Source organism: Cottoperca gobio, chromosome 3 (assembly GCF_900634415.1).
Source record: "Cottoperca gobio chromosome 3, fCotGob3.1, whole genome shotgun sequence".
Taxonomy (NCBI): domain Eukaryota; kingdom Metazoa; phylum Chordata; class Actinopteri; order Perciformes; family Bovichtidae; genus Cottoperca; species Cottoperca gobio.
Window position 1 is genome coordinate 4,853,016 of NC_041357.1, and position 17,524 is coordinate 4,870,539.

The 17,524-nt window shown below is 39.7% G+C and overlaps 2 protein-coding genes across 2 annotated transcripts; one reads left to right on the plus strand and one right to left on the minus strand.

Annotated features, from left to right (window-relative positions):
* The first annotated feature begins 4,779 nt into the window (after positions 1-4,779).
* On the plus strand, positions 4,780-12,950 carry mtch2 (mitochondrial carrier homolog 2). Its single transcript, XM_029428640.1, has 13 exons — positions 4,780-4,866; positions 6,056-6,140; positions 7,307-7,413; positions 7,828-7,854; positions 7,939-7,995; positions 9,176-9,233; positions 9,411-9,462; positions 9,562-9,621; positions 10,477-10,570; positions 11,260-11,307; positions 11,385-11,452; positions 11,534-11,609; positions 12,164-12,950. Exons 1-13 carry the CDS (start codon positions 4,780-4,782, stop codon positions 12,248-12,250), a joined length of 906 nt encoding a protein of 301 aa, XP_029284500.1. The 3' UTR covers positions 12,251-12,950.
* Positions 12,951-14,054: 1,104 nt separating this feature from the next.
* On the minus strand, positions 14,055-16,869 carry znf414 (zinc finger protein 414). The gene is made up of 5 exons (XM_029462521.1): positions 16,736-16,869; positions 16,424-16,534; positions 15,581-15,686; positions 14,760-15,232; positions 14,055-14,473 (listed from the first exon to the last, which is right to left on the minus strand). The coding sequence occupies exons 1-5, from the start codon at positions 16,854-16,856 to the stop codon at positions 14,304-14,306; spliced, it is 981 nt and encodes a 326-aa protein (XP_029318381.1). The 5' UTR covers positions 16,857-16,869; the 3' UTR covers positions 14,055-14,303.
* Between the last annotated feature and the right edge of the window lie 655 nt (positions 16,870-17,524).

A 17,524-nucleotide genomic window follows, 5' to 3' on the forward strand; every position in this document is an offset into this window, starting at 1 on the left:
GAAAACCGAGAAGATACCTGTGGATGTGAAGGGTTCCACCTTATATAGCTGGGGAAACAACTAACTTTCATCCTAATATGGAAAACTGCTCAATAAACATGTGTTGACAAATTCAGCTCAACTGGAAGTGGCAGTTATTACATCAAACGGTTTGTGGTTTGCCTAAGATGTTCCCAGACAACAGCTATTTCTGCATTTTTAGCAGTTAATGAGATGTAAGAAAAAAAGGTCAAATTGATTAATTAACTGACCAGAACATTTCCTTGTTTAAGACTCTGGAAAGCACATGTTAACCTGGTTATCTCAAGGTGTAAAGGGCAGAAAGGCATGTTTTGTTCTGTTTTTAGGGTTATATCCTGGATTGTGTTATTCAGGGGCAAAGCTCCTTGATCAACATCACTGTAAATGTGCCAGATAGCTCATTTTCAACTGTTGTCCCTTCAACTTTATTCTCAACATGCAAAATAACGAAAACTTCTAAAATATTATAAACATATTCCTTTTATTCCTCTTACCATATCTAGAGGCTTTCTATTAGGTGATGATAATTCCAATGCTATCAGTGAGTCCATAACTGTGGAGCTCTAAAAGTGATTAAAACATGGATGTCTTGATGTACAACAATAGGGTAAGTGGGAAACCTTTTTTTTTTGTCTGACAATGAAAAGAAAACTGTAAGAACTTACCTGCAATTCATGTATTTAAACATAAACAAGCATGTTTGAAAAACATTTACTATACGAAGTACTTTAATGAAGGATGGAAACAAGTAGATAAAGATAACATACATGTGATAACATGGAATAAGATACGTTTTCAAAGCCTATAAAGAGTTTTAAATAGGTAAGAAGAACCACTTTGTAATAAAGCTGAAATCATGTTTCTCCCGGCTCAACTTGCTTGACGCGCAGGGCCATTTACCCAAAACACCCTTCTCTTTATCTTCAGTGACCTGCCATTCTAGCATAAGGCCATCTTTATAAAAGGTTATGAGTTATAACTAACGGCTTTATTTATAGTTAACAAATCATCCACTGATACTTTAGTGATTGATCAGTTATGAGCGGTGATGAAAACTATCTTTGGGTTGCCAGGTTGAGGAAAATGCCTTTAACTGGTGTTTACACAGCTGCTGATTGCAGTTCTGCAGTTCTGATTGCAGAACTCAGTTGCAAAAGCCTTTTGTGTTTAAAAGAGTTCTCCAAATTGTGGGCACAGTTGCATTATGTGTCTTACAAAGTCTTACAAAAACAGGAACAATGACCATCGGAGAAAAAATTTAACAAAGTACAAACATTGAAACCTGAAACTGCCTTAATGGCAACGTCATTAAACGCTCATTAAAAACCAGCGGTGGAATGTAACTAAGTACATTTACGGGTACTTGAGTATTTCCATTTCGTGAAATGTTATACTTCTACTCCGCAACATTTTGGAAGCCAACATTGTAATTTTTACTCCACTACATTTATTTGACCAGATTCCAAATATGAATCAACTATTGTGATAACTATTTAATTCTAATGTAAGCTACCCATGAGTATATGAAGTAATTCAAATGAGCCCCACCTTAACCAGCTGCGACGTTAAAGTGATGAACACTTTATTGCATTAATAATTATGATCTAGATAAATGATATGTTATATATTTTTCGGAAATTGGCCATTCTGCGTAAGGAGTACTTTTCCATTTGGTGCTTTAGGAACTTCAGATTTTGATGCTTGTAAGAGTATTTCTACACTGTGGTATTACTACTTAAGTAAAAGATCTTAATACTTATTCTCCCACTGTCTAAAAGTATCGAGAGATATCATGACATCAGTCTGTATTAATCTGACTGATCCCTCTTTGCTGTTATCTAATAAATCACACAATGTAATGTACAGCAATATATGCATTATTTATTAACATTACCATACACACAAACATGTTCATTAATTGAACAACATTTTGCAAAAACATCTGCAAAAGACATATCATATATATGATTATAACAGGTTGCATTATGTATTAAAAAGTAATAATAAACACTTAAAATAACCACTTTAATATTTAAACAGTTAGTTGTTTCAGCTCTGGATTGTAGATTGTTTTATGTATTTATGATTTATGTAATCCAGTTTGCTGCAACAACTTCTTATCACAATGACACCAAGACATTTGCAAACACCGCTCCTGTGGCTTTGTCTTGTGACATGTCTATTGATGTAAGAACTGGTGAAGAAAATGTCTCAGTATTGCAGATCTCGCTCACATTGTGATTTGTCTCAGATTGATCAGTGAGCGAAGTGTTTTAAATGAATAGTTATGCAGAAATCCATATAAATAGTCGGAGGCTCGACGGCATCGCATTTATAAACAGGACACGTAATAGATGGATTGATAGATTTGTATTTAAGTGTGTAAGAGGCTAGAAACACTAATTACAATTTACTTGTGAAACTCATTCATTATAAAACCCAATTTTCTCCATCCCTGAACTTAATGATTGATTTAGTGGAGAATTGTTTTCAGCCATGCGAGCAGCGTGGCTCCAGGGACGTGAGTCCGTCTGTCGGTCCAGTCTGAAATATCTCAATTATCATCGGATGGATTGTTGGGGAATTTGGTTCAGACATTCATAGTCTCCAGACGATGAATCCTACTGACTGGTGATCTCCTGAATGTTCCCTGTAGAGCCACCAGCAGGGTTGACATGTGTGGTTTTCAGTGTGCATGACCATCAGCCTCAGAAAGATCTTGTGCTTACTGCTAGTTAGCAAATGTTAGCATTCTAACACGCTAAACTAAGATGCTAACGTGTGTCTAGCATGTTGCCACCATCATTGTCAGCATGCTGGTGTCAGCATCTAGTTGAAAGTGTGCCCGACACGGCTGCGAGCATGTGTCGCCTCTCGTCACATCTTGAAGCTGTTATTAAGTTGTAACTTCATCACAGGCACAGGAGTGTGAGATTGTGTGACACATTGAATCTTTGTTGTTGTTTAATGTTCTTGTGCATATTGAATCAAACATTTTGACAGCAATGTCTGCAGCGACACCTTGTGTTGAAAGAAGACTTTTGTGCAGCACATATTTGTATTTTGTACTTATACCCTGCAGACACTAACTCATGCAACCTCATGTTTCATCAGATCTGACAGTTACAGACAGGCTCGTCTAGAGAACACTGCTGCCTAATTCGTGTCTTTCCTCCAGTTGATAAAAGTTTCTGAGAACAAATTACAGGCATGGGTGAATGACTGAAGAGCCTACAGAGTCCCCTGGGTTCACCTCCAAATATCAATCAAAGAGACGAGTACCAACCAGGAAGAGATTCAAAACAACCACAAAGAGACACACAAAGACTACAAGGAGGCACAAAGAGAACATGAAAAGTGACAAAACAACCACAAAGAGACACAAAACAACAAAAAGAGGCTAAATAACTATAAAGTCTGTGTCTTGCTCTAACGTAGGAGAGGTGGTGGGGCCCTTTCCATATCTGTGCCCAGGGGCCCATTGTCCCAAATTCAAATTCAAAATGTTAAAACCCTCAGTTTGTCCCTCTGGGGCATTTAGTAGAGGCACATAGAGTAGTACAGTAACACAATATGACATAACAAACTAAACAAAAACGTAACAATGCAGGATAACTGTATATGTTATAATACTGATGTGAAATGATAACCCTAATGCAATATAAGCATAATAATTCAGTATCCACAGTATATGTATCAGTAGTTCTATAATATGGTGGTTAGGTGAAGCCAGCAGGGTGAGTACAGGGACAGTGATGGTTGGGAGTTGAGAAGGTGAACAACCCTCGGGACACAATTATAATTATAATCCGCCCATGATTACAGGCCTTTGGTACATTGGCTTCTATTATCAATATATATTCCATATAGAGTCCAGATTTTAGTTGCAGTAGCATTCAGGGAATGTAACAATAGCATACAGCTCTGTTGAACTGTGCCATTAAATACAATTTGCAATTATAATTATAAACATTTATTTGATTACATTCCATTTTTCTGAAACAGAACTGCTAATGCAGAATAGTTGCATTTCAACCTTTAGGAAATTTGGTTGTGAATTAGATAACTGACTTGTAAACTTTCAGACTTATTATACTGACTTCTTTTGAAAAGCATCCAAAAAAACAACAACATTATATGGACTATGAAATTACATCTTGTTTTCATCTTATTTTGAATTTTAAATGACAGTTAGCATTGTTATTCAGATGTTTCCCTGTACTGTTATGTTATGTTATGTCACAGGCCCCTGCGGCCAACATGTGGAAGTGTCCTTGGGCAAGATACTGAACCCCAAATTGCTCTGTGTGAGTGTGTCTCCCGATGAGAAGGTGGCCTCTGTATGGCAGCCTCTGCATCTGTATGAGTGTGTGTGAATGGGTGAATGCTCACATATGTTGTGAAGCGCTTTGAGTGGTCACAAAGATTGGAAAAGTGCCATATAAATGCAGTCCAGTTTATTTTGGTGCATGTGGCTCTGTCAGGTTGAGGAGTCTGCTGTGCATACAACCATGGCGTGTAATACATATGAAGGAAGACGAAGTCTCATAATATGAAAACTTTAATGAACCTGTCCAGTGGAGCAAGCATTAGTTTCTAATTTAATTAGAAACAGGATTAATGTGTTGGATTTAATCTCTGAGCAGTAGAAGAAGAAGAGCACTAGATGGCGGTACCCTTATAAATAAGGCGCCGTCGCCTCCTCTGACGCAAGAAGACGAAAGAGAAGGACTTCCTATCTCCACTGTCTCTCCAAAAATGGCGGACACGTGTGGCCAAGTATTGCTGGGATCAGGGCTCACCGTCCTCTCCCACCCTTTGATGTACATTAAAGTCCTGATCCAGGTAAGAGGAGAGGTGTTCGTACAGACGCTGGGACGATGTTACTGATTCAGGAGCAGTTGTGTTCACTGTTGACTATCATTTGTAAATACTGCAGAACTCAGCTGACGTTAGCTCGTAGCCTGGAGAGGGAACTGTCAAACTGTACGGGAAATAGCGCAAATTTAATGTCGCCTCTCCTGTCAGTAAATGAATGTGTATGACCATCCCGTTCATGAATCACTATCACGGACTCTTTAATTCAGTGTTTATCTAATGCATACAGCAGCAAATGTTCCGATGACAACATCAGAAGCATTATTGGTCCGTCTGTTGTCCCTATGACCTTCTGTTTCAAATACTCTGTTGTAGGCGGAAGTGAGTTGTGGGAACCAGTTCTTAAAGTATTGTACTTACTGTATTGACATGCAGTGCTGCTTTGTTAATGTGTTGTATGAATAATGTACAAGAACACTTCGTCGTCCTGTGACATATTCCTGCATACACAAGTTGTGTTTTCTAACAAGGTTGCGATACATTGCTAGAGATAACAGCTAGTTAGCTGTCAGCCGAGCAGCCCTGCTGTCTTGCTTTGCTCCTCTCTGTTGCTGCAGAACAATTTCCCGAAGTGACTTCTACTTTGCATTCCTGAAAGATTCACACACAGTAGCTGTGTCGACCTGGTTAACAGTGAAAGGTCAGGGACGAGCTAACACTCCTCAGTGTTTGGTTCATACAGTCTGTACATCACACGGTACTGTTGGCTCTCTGTCGTAGTGTGATCAGAATAACACGTTAGTAACTGGCTGCCTCGCGAGCACACCGTGTCATTAACTGACCGGTGTCCTTTAGCCCACTACAAGAGCTTGTAAGCTAACACTAGCGGTGGCTAACTAGCTAAAGTCAACGTTAATCAGTAAGCCAACTTATTGTAGCTTTAATGTCAAATGTTGTTTAAAACACTAAATATGTAACTCACAGAGACACGTTTGTATCGCATGTACACTAAATTAATTCAACTACAAAGTTAACTAAATATTGCGGCAAAAATGGCATCAAAGTTCACTATAATGTGTCAAAGAAACCAGGAAGTGTGCAAGAACCCCAGTTAGCTACAGTTGCTAAGACATAATTAAAGTGCCTACAGTTACAGTGCATATTGCTTATCACTTTTTATTATGTGTGTGTGTGTGTGTGTGTGTGTTTTTGTTAGGTAGGACATGAGCCACTTGCTCCATCCCTGGGCAGGAACCTGTTTGGCAGACAAGTGTACCAGCTGCCTGGACTGTTTGCTTATGGTGAGTGAGACTTTCCAGATTAAGCTCGTTCACAAACCTGTAACATTTATTACACTGCTATTAAGCAGGCAGGAAGAGATGTGTGCAATGCAGAACAACATCATTGCTGTTAAATCTCAGGATGAATCCCATTACATTCACTAAATAACCTACATTATGGTGCATGCTACTCCACCCAAAACGCATACCTTCCTATTTGGAGCCAATATACACATCTATTTTGTTTTATTGTTTTTCTTTCTTAAGATATGTTCCCTTACATTGCCAACAGAGTGAAACAAGGTAGAATCATGTTTAGAGATTAATATCCCTTTTTAATTTTCATTTACTGTAATGTAATGTAATACCGTCACCAGAAAAAAACAAAAAATACTGTGATATCAATTTTAGGTCGTATACGACTTTGTCAGATTCCATTTTGACTTTTACAAAATGTGATTATCTCATGTTATTCCAACATGAGGAAAAACTTGTGAAATTGCCAGTACATTTATGAAATAAATTGCATGTATGAAAGCAGCTTTGGTTGGGGTTAGTTGGGCTTTTTGTGAGTTGATATAATGTAACTGATTGTGTTAAATGTGTATATGATATCGCGTCATATTGACACCTGAATCTAATCAAAATCACAAAATCAGTTGCACTGTGTGTACCGCTGAGGTCTAACAAACCTATTGAGTGCGTTTTTGTCCTCATAGAACAGACATGTCAAACTCAAGGCCCGCGGTACAATTATATCCGGTCCGCCACAATATGAATATTATCCAATATGTCTATCCTGTTGAATAAATGTTGATTTAATAAACATCTGCAGGTGCTTTTTGATAAATGCATTTTGATTTTTGTATTTGATTTTTGGTCACTTTAAATTGTGTTGAAACTAAAGTAAAGCACAAATAAACCACAGTCTACAAACTCTGAAAAATCATATTATATATTTGTATTTGTGGTGTACATCTCTAGTTACAACCTTACTGTGACACATTCTCATGTTGAGATAATGGTTCACAGTTATGTTTGTCTAAGTAATATGTTAATTATTTTAAACTGTAACAATGTGACATCTGAAATACTTTTTTTAATAACAGAAATTTGAATGTAAAACGACACATTGTTTTTGTGTTTTTAAGGACTCTTTATAGCTGTGTATGTTCTGACTTTTTCAGCAAAACACATAATCAAGATTGATGGAAAAGCAGGTCTCTTCAAAGGTCTCGGTCCAAGGCTCTGTGCTGGCTCCATCGGCACCATAGTGCACAGCAAGGTTGTGCAGGTAGGTCCGGATGGTGCACCGTGAAAGGACGTTATCACACCTGTAGCTTGTTCTTCAGATGAAAGTAGGGAAGTAAAGATAAACTTGTACGGAGATATAGTGCGGTCAGTATCACCCTAAAAGCATTGGAAAAATTAACATTTGATATTTGAGCTGCATTATTTGTGAAGCGATCAGACTTGATGTGTGTAGCTTGATGACACACTTCATCAGGATTGTCTTGAGTTCCTTTTTATATCCAGATTTAAATGCAGTTAACGCAAACAGATGCCCGAACATCCAGGATGCATATTAGTGTAAATGGAGTTAATTTAATGGAACTAAAGTAGGAAAAATTCATTTCTTTGCCAGGAGGTAAATGTAACTTAAGTCTTTATTCACAAGGGTATCATTTTAACCTCTCGTTTCTTACAGAAATGTCAGGAACAAGGCACACTTCAGGTAAGAGTGTTTTTCTGATTTGTTGTTTGCACTATTAGAACATTTTCTTTAAAGATGATGCTGAGGTGTGTTTCTGTTGTGCAGGTACTAGGAGGTCAGCAGAAAGCTGTGGAGGGCTCCCTACAGCACGTTGTTAATGAGGTAAGACTCTTGTACAATTGTAATGTGGGACTGCAATGCAGGCCACAGAAGTGTCTGTTACATTAATTACATCACTTTGAATATGTTGTATTCTACCTGCTGAGCTGCCTATCAGAGTATACTGAAGCGTGACTGTAATCATAAGTCCTCCCACAACTTTCACTTCTCTCCTTGTGGTCGGGCAAAGATCCGAAGCTTCAGGGTTTTAAACTCTGCAAACACAGTGACATCTGGTGGTTTGTAAAACTTTAAGGCTGGAGCTGAATCTGATTTATTTTTATTTTTTTAATGCTACAATAAAAGTCTAACAAGCCTGCGTGTTATTATCAAATCTGTAATACTTTTGTTCAGAAGTGCTGCATTAACCCCCTGAACCCCACAACCCGCCGGCAGGTTTGATTTGCATGTTTTCTTAAAGAAATTGCCCAAATTACACAATTTAACATTAAACTGTAGAAACAAAAGTTATCGGATTTTTTTAATTTCCGACGGTCCATGAATGCATCATGTGTGACTAATGCTTCTGCCAAGAGAAACAACCAAATCTAAGGTTAAAATATTTTTCATCAAAATAACTTTATTCTACAAAAAACGTGCCCTGAAACTGCTTGTGTTCAGAGGGTTGAACGTAGATGTTGTTTTGCAATATGTTGCAGTTAAATAATAAAAAGCATTTCAATATGTTTCAGAGTCGAAATATGATGTGATATTCATTAAATGAGCTTATGAAATTATTACTTGTTATCAGGTGGAAATGTTCCCATACTTATGACGATGTCTTCCTTGTGTACGTCGCTATATTTCTTGATTTATTCTCCTCCTCCCTCTAATGTGCCGATCACAAAGTTTAGCTGCCAAACCTTTTAAACAGTCGGACTGTGCGCTTCTCAGGACTGAAACAAGCTCCTGAGCTTCAGTATCATCCGCCCAACACTGTTCATTTTGTTACTTGTAAATAAAAAGTGTGTTCTATTGCATTTATACAGTATTCTGACGGTCAGTCATCACTTTATCCTTCTGTTGACTAAATATGTAATTTATTTCCTTCTTTTTTGAGGACCAAACTATGCGCTTGTGTAGAATGCAGTTTGAAAAGCTGCATGTGATGATCACGTTCACCTAAATGTATGATATGATGATCTGCTGTCTCACTTTTTAATTTGTTCCGTCTTTTCCTCAGACAACCAAAGAGATGGTGGCTCGTTCCTGCGCCACCATCGTCACACATCCCTTTCATGGTACGTGACTGTCTTTCTAATGGCTTTAGCTACAGCATTATGCATGTCATACTTCCAGAGGTTTTATTCCAGCTTTAAAGTGCTTTCACATTTAAATGTTTTTGGTTGGATGTGGCATATGTGTGTGGGAAGACGTAGTTTGCATGTGAAGTATGTTTCCCTCGACTTGTTTTTCAGTGATTACTTTGCGATGTATGGTCCAGTTTATTGGGAGGGAAACAAAATACAGGTAAAGCTTTCATGTTTTAGACACAAACCTCAATGAGACCAGCCATGAAAAGTGTTTAAAACCTTTTCTCTTTTTTTAATATATATCTTCTGTTCTCAGTGGGGTGTTTGACTCCATCGTCACAGTCTACAGAGAAGAAGGCATCCTGGGCTTCTTTGCGTAGGTTTCATTCTCCTTGTCTTTCTTTTTCTCTTTAATACAGCAGAGGTCACAAACATCCTGAGAAACCATAAGCTCCTAACTAAGCCCAAACATTTCTAGCCAAGAACGTTCTCTGAGCAAGGAAGGGACAGAAACTCTGAATTTTATTACTTAATCTATTTCTTCCGTCGCAGACTGAAACCCATCTGTTTCCACGGCACCTTGGCCAATACATTAACATATTCTGTATGTAGCACTTAAAATGGTTTGGCCTGTTTGAAGCTAATGTACTTGTGAGGTTCTTGCTGTTCGGAGTTGTATCCTCATGGTTGTTTGCACTTATTGTACGCATCAGCTGACTGTAATTTGATATTAACGGATGAAAAAGGGCTTAGCTGTTATCGATTTCTGTGACTGCCTTACGTAGCGACGCTGGCTAACCAGCCATTTTCTCCTGCTTAAGAAACTTTAAGTCTCCTGAAAAGTTTTCCTCCCTACTCCTAACATAAAATGTCATAATCCTAAGACTCTTCTTCGAATTTCGTCACTTCGAATATTCCTCGTGCAAAGAGTTGCACGAGGAAGTTTCATCCCTTAAAGGCAAAATGCCCCAGGAGGTTGTTGTCCTTGATGCACAGTACACACTAAGTGTCCCCCTGGTCTATGAGATGGCTTATCGGCCCAAAATTGGCCAAATTGCGTGACTGAAAGTACTCAGTAGACATATTGGAGAACATTATACTCAAACTGTGCTTTTAATGTTTTCACTATGTTTCAAAGTGTTGGGGCTTGACTTGTATTGTTCATGTATGTGATCTTATATCATGGTTCTTCATATTCATTATGTTTTAATCAGAAATGTTGTTTTTGCAGTGGTTTGATTCCTCGCCTGCTCGGTGACGTCCTGTCTCTGTGGATCTGTAACCTGCTGGCTCATCTCATCAATACGTACGCCATTGATGACTCGGTACGCAGCTTGTTGCACACTCGCACTCGTTAGTCCAGTTAAGGCTCCTGTATTCTGTACAGGGGTTTGGTAGCTGTCAGGCAGCATTGACTCACAGGGCTGCAGTGCAGGCTCAGTGTACCCGCTCTGCTGTGCAAGAGATGAAGCAGTTCAGAGGAGGGAGGCACATTTCAAGGAATTTCCTTAACCCATTATTGTGCGTGTTAATAACAGTTGGTCAAATCGAGGCACATTTTTCCATAATTCCAGCATTTTTAAACTACTGGCATGGCTCATAATCACTGCAAACTCCAAGTAAATGAGGTATTTGAGCAATAAATAAAAGGTACAATTTGCAATATGATAGCAAAGTAATGCCTGTACTTAAAAGGGCCATGCTTCAACTCTGTTTTGTTGCTTTAAAAAACGACGAGACGAGTTCAAAATGTTAAATTTAGCAACTGATGCTGCACAACATAAACATGCACGGGACATAAATTGGATGAGATTCAACGTGTTGGGTAGATCAGCACTTAAAGGAACAATATGCAAGATTTCCGCATTATAACGTCTAAAAATGACGAGACCTATGACATGATTTTGTGTGTGTGTGTGTGAGAGAGAGAGTTGTGTTCTTACGAATCTGTCATTTTAGTTAAGATAACGGCTCACTTACAGAATTAACACTGCTAATCTGTTCTTCTGTACAGATGAGTCACACAGGAGAAATCAAGAACTGCTCTCAGGCTGTGACGGGGGTAAGTATAACAAACATGGCCGTCTACATCAGCTGTAGCTTGTAGTTGGATCACGTTCCTCTGCTCTTTTCTTCCAGTTCTTCGCCAGTATGCTTACATACCCTTTTGTTTTGGTGTCAAACCTCATGGCCGTCAATAACTGCGGGTGAGTATGCAGGTTGCTCGCTGTTGTAAAGCCTCTTAAGTGTTGGATCAAGCAGACTTTATATGTCCACTGTCCTCACAGGCTTGCTGGAGGCCTGCCCCCCTATGCATCAGTATATCCCACCTGGGTGGACTGCTGGATGCATCTAAGCAGAGAGGTAAAAACACACATCCACTCTATGTAACTATGGTAATGTGTATGCACATCACGAGTGCTGTGATCAGTCAGAAAGTGAAAACAAGTTTACAGAGTTTTATTGCGTCACAGTAATTATCTTCCCCTGAAACATTACAGTACAAGACGCCACTTTAGTCCAGCTTCTACCTGGTTGTCATTATTGATACAATGATGTCCAGCTGAAATCTTGACGAATAATTTTCATGATTAGTAATTTCTTCTTGAGCTTTTTGTGAAAAGATAATGGGCCAATCATGAGTCCATGTAGCTGATGCTGCAGGATGACGTAATTATTTTTACTTAAAGATATAAATGAAGGATTGTTTTGAGGAGGGGTTGTGGGTGGCTCACAACAACGACACCGTCACCAACTGGTACAGAGCTTGGATGAGGAAATGTGGGTGCGTGAAACGCAAGCGGCGCGGCCCCTGAACTGTAGAATGAATAGAGCCGCAGCGGTCCACGGACGCACAAAGTAGAAAGTATGTACCTTAAACCAGCCACTACTAAACACTTGTCTTCTCTTCATTCCAGGGCAACATGAGCAGAGGCAACAGTTTATTTTTCCGGAAGCTTCCGGCAGGAAAGGTGTATGCAATTGACCAGAAGAGATTTTTTTAAAGCCTCGAGAACTGAGCTGAACATAGTTGTGATAATAAAACAAATAAAAAAATCATCATTGCCTGATCTGGGGGCTGGACAGTCGGCACTAAATCTTTTTGTTTCTTTTTGTATGCACTTGTTTACTATGAGGGTTCTTTTACTTGACCTGTGAAATAAAAACACTTTAATTTCCAGTTAATTTCCAGCAGGCTTTGTTTTATTAACATACATTTACAGATTGAAACTGCAGGGCTGTAAAATAATGGAGCATTAATCTTGTTTTTAAAACCCACATGAGGCTCATGTGTCTGAATAGTGTTATGACAGACCAAGTGTGTAAGCGCCCCCCCCATGTTTTTTTTTATATAGATTATCGACAATGACTCTCCCTCATCCACGTGATGGGATTGGTTTGTTGAAAACAGCACTTCAGTCTGCATGTGGTATGTCTAATAATTCACATGTTAGTGATCGAGTGGGACCGCTTGTCTCATGTGCTGTTGTCTTGATGTGTTAATTATCATAAAGCTGCTTGGCGGGCGTGTGATGCTAGTGAAAAGGAGGGAAAGGACCCAGAGGTGATGGTTGTTCAGGAGCATGTTTTGGATGTACAGAGGCATGGAGGGCAGCTAAGCTGACTAATATCTCTCGGCACTCTAAGCAGCCGAGTGCTTGTATCAATTCATTCTGACTGACCCAAATAAAAATGCTTTTTTGACCTGTGTCTTTTTTTTTTTTGTAAAAGGTGCTTGTAGAATTTGTTTAGATAAGTCAAAGGGTTCAGCGCGTACACACGCATCTATCATGGTTTGTAAATTTGAGTGGAGGGAGAAGGTGGGATCAAGGCTTACATTTATTTATTTACAATTAGACAGGGGTCATTGGAAGTTCTTGAATTTATACATTTTGAGCAAGAATAGAAATGTAAGTTCATATTTTATTTTACTTATCGTTTGCAAATGGCTTCATGCCGCTGTGTCTGACTACGGCAAGAAGCCTGGTAGTTCTCAAAGATGATCCGTGTTGTCAGTAAATGATCTTGATCATGTCTCAAACTGGGAACGCTGATCTGAGCTGCCTGGACAGTTTGAGTTACAGGGCTGGCACTGGACCAATCCAACATTAATATATCCAAACAAATATAGTATTTACCATGAACACACTGTAGTTGATTTGATTCAATCCCACACACCATCCTGCTGCCAAACTCACTAAAGCATCCTGTGGATTAATCTGCTGCTGAAAGATGCAGTTTCCTCCTGTTGAAGCAACATTTGATTAAAAACTATAGTGAGCAGCTGTTATAGTATATTACTGAAGCTGTTATAACCAGAAGGGCTCTGTGTATTCAGACTACCACAATGTTTTGCCTTTTATTGAATTTGTTCTCGATCTAGAATAACACCACACTGATCCTATTTGATCTGTGAGGCCAAAACAGTTACACAAGTGAAGCATCTGCAGAGAGAAGCCACAGTTCAACCTCACCTGCAGCAAACAACCTGCTTCATGTTTCTGAATCAATTTTGATTAATGCAGTGACAAAATGAAATCGGGTTTGGCCCGTCAATCCCCAAATATTAGTTTACACTGTTTATCCAGGGAAGATATTCATCTACTATTTTAGATCAGAGCATTCACCATGTGTCACATCTGTAATCTGAGAACAAACAGCTTTAAGTGCTTTGTGTGTGTTTCCTGTGGGACGCCAAAACTCAAATTGAGTTCTCACCTGGAATCACAGCTTCAGTGGGTTCAGCAGTTCAAACTACTTCAAAAGGCTCAGTGAAGTAACAAACGAATGAAGGACAATTACTCAGCATGGCATCAAAATAACTTTAATAATGAACCATCGCTGGTATTTAATAATCAATGAGACAAAAAAATCATTTAAAAAATGTATTCTTTGTGGAAATTAATTATTGAATTAAGATCAGTACCAAATAATGAGTTCATAACTCACTGCTGCAGACTTATTAAATAACAGCTGTATTATACTTAAACCCTTGACAGAAACTCCAACAGAAGAGCAGTTCTTGAGGACAACAAGAAGACAACATTTGCTTCCACACTACGTGTTGGTGGCAGAGCTCCCGGAGTCTTCCACAGGTTTGTTTCCGCTGTGTTTGGTGTTGATGTGTTGAGTCATCTCCTTACGGCTGGTTACCGTGTGGCCACACTGCACACATAAGTAGTGCCCTTTAGTGTGCTCCCAAAGGATGCGTCTGCTGCAGGCCATACCTGACGGATAAAAGGACAAATTAATGTCTGAACTAAGAGGAACTGTATATTCTAATTAAAAATGTAGTTTTTACTTCATTGACATTATTTGCAAAGGGTCACACAGCTGGCTACACAGAGGAAGTCAATGTGAGCTTCAGTGAGTGCCTGCAGCTTCATGTCACTCAAGTGACCATTTTAGCGCCTTTAATGATTTTATCTTGAATGCTAAAGGAGCACAGTGACGGTAAAAGTGTAGCCACCTCTGGCAGGTTACAGCTGTGTGCTATAGTGTGAGGACACTCGCCTGTATTCTTCCTCCAGACAGCTGAGGACCCTGGAGGAGAGCGAGGAGCTGAGCCTGGCTCAGGAGGCCTGGTCTGTGTCAGGTGCTGACTCTGGGCATCAGGGTTTAAAGATAGCAGCACATCGGAGGCTTCGCTCTTGATCTGAGGCTGGGGAGCTGCCTCTGTGAGCAGCGGAGGAGCGAGATGGGGAGGGAAGATCTCCGGGTTAGACACAAAGGGGGGGAGTGGGGTGCCAGCAGGGTCTGGCTTAAGAACAGCAGCAGGGAAGGGACCGTCTGGGTTTGGGATTTCTGAGAGTGCAGACGCTGAGACCAGCCACGGGGGTTTCTGGTCCACGTCCATTGGATTGGGTGCAGGCGGAGAGGCCATCGCTTCAGTCGACTTCGTTTTGCCCCGTGTCACTTTGGAACAGGTGTGCAGGTGAGTCAGGAGGCCACGGTAAGATCGCAACTTTGTGCGACAACTCTCACACCTTCACAGAAAGAAGCAACATTACATCAACTGAATACTCAGTATAAAACATTTTGACGAGGCACAGGACGATATAAAAGTTTCATGTCACGATTATACTCACCAAAATAATTGCGATTCACAACATTATTATTCAAGCATTATACCTTTAAGCATCACATGTATGATACGACTCTTAAAATGGCACTAAAACATCACTTTACCTCACTTTTGTTAAGAACGATCTGCGATAAAATCCTACATCGTCCCATCCCTAATTTTGACCACTGAATACACAGTATAAAATATATTTACTAATCACTGTATCTCAGCTGAGAGTGCCATGACAGTAAAACAAAGACCAACTCACAGGAAGAATATGTTGGGTTTGTGGTGATGCCTCATATGTTCCATCAGTTTCTGCATGTTGGGGAAGGAACCACTGCATCCGACAGTGGAGCACAGCAGGACCTTTCCTGAGGAGAGGACACGGTGTTTACCTGATGTGATGGAGGCTCTCTTACCATGCAGGGATGGCACAGCATCTCTCGTACACCTTTCCCCTCATCTCCAACCCTAATCACACCAAAACTAAAAATGACAGCCAGATTGGACATTTACATTTTACTAATCAAACTACTCCTTTAAATGTTTGAGGCAGTGTTGTTTTTTTTCTAGATCCACGTTGACATCATCAATTGTACTTATAAATTGTATTTCCGACAAAAACATGCAGCAATTTTTCTAAATCTTGAATAAGACTGATTGATTTGGTCTATAGTAGCTGTACACAGGAGGTGGTACCAAACTAATCTAAAATCAGACCAATCCCTTTTAGCTGTTTGGGGAACATGATGACAAGTGTCTCCCTCTCAGGATGATCTACCAGTGGAACAAAGTACTTTAGGTGAGCTGATGAATCAACATAGAGAATCAGTATTATGGAAAAAAACACAGATTAGCACAAATTACATGAACTACCTTTAAAGACGAACCCTTCCTACTCCTTCTCCTTCTACTCCTTGGACAAACATTTGGAGCAGTTCACATGCATTAAAACCTGAGGACAGAATTGCCCTAAATTGCTCACTAAACCTTTGGTGTTATTAACGTTACAAAACAACCCAATGACTGGTGACATATCTCCTTTGATGCCCACACATGAACCCTTCCTTTACTTCCGAAACATGAACCTCCAGCACTGGGAGCTCACCTGGAAGAGACTGGGCTGAGATGTCATGGTCCTTGATGTGGCTTTCCAGAGCGGCAGAGTCTGAGTACACCCGCTTACAGCCGTGTAACGAACACGGCATCCTCTTGTTTCCTGAAATGGACAATTCCGTCAATTAATTGTTTAGTCTTGTGACATTAAATAAGGTCAGGAACTTAGCTCAGAACTCACGCACATTAGCATGTAAGCTATCTTAGCCAGTTAGCTAGCTAAGCTAACTTAGTTAGCTAGTGCCTAATAGGACTAAACGTAGAGAGTTTGCATCTGTCAGTATTGTTCACCTAAATTACAAACCTCCGTTTCCAGATTCCGCATTATGTAAGACTGTGCTGCCTGAAGACATCATAGTGGCGGAGCAGTGGAGCTCTGCAGCGACGACAGAGGAAGATCGGAAACGGACTACAAGAACCAACATGCAACGCGACAAATAAATCACACATAATCATTTATTTCCGTTTATTCTTTTTAGACAATAAAACAGTTTTTTCAACATTTGAAACGATCTGTTCTTGGCCTTTTTACTTTTTTATTTCGACAAATAAGCTTTGATGTTACCTTTAATTTATAATCTTATGTAAAATGTAAATCTATATTTGGTCAATACAGATTTGCAAGCATTCTCTCTCTTTAAAATATTGAGCAAAATAATATTCAAGAACACAGAATCAATTTAATATTCACCTCAATCAGCCTTCCGGGTGATCATTTTACAACTGAAAAAGTTTGTTGGAAGTGTTTTTGTTAAAAACACATTAATCTGGCACTCTGCCCTTGTTGATGAGGCCAACTGCAGAGGGGAAGAAACTGTTCTTATTGCGTGAGGTTTTGGTCCTGATGGACTGCAGTCTCCTGCCAGATGGGAGTGACTGAAAAAGTATTTGTCCAGGGTGAGAGGGGTCTGCTGCAACCTTACCTGGTACGCTTCCGGGTCCTGGAGGCATACAGGTCCTGGAGGGATGGCAGATTGCAGCTGATTACCTGCCGCAGGAAGTACATCCTCTGCTGTGCTTTTTTGATGATGGAGAGCTGGGATTTTTGGTGTTGAAGGCAGAGCTGAAGTCCACAAACAGGATCCTGGTGTAG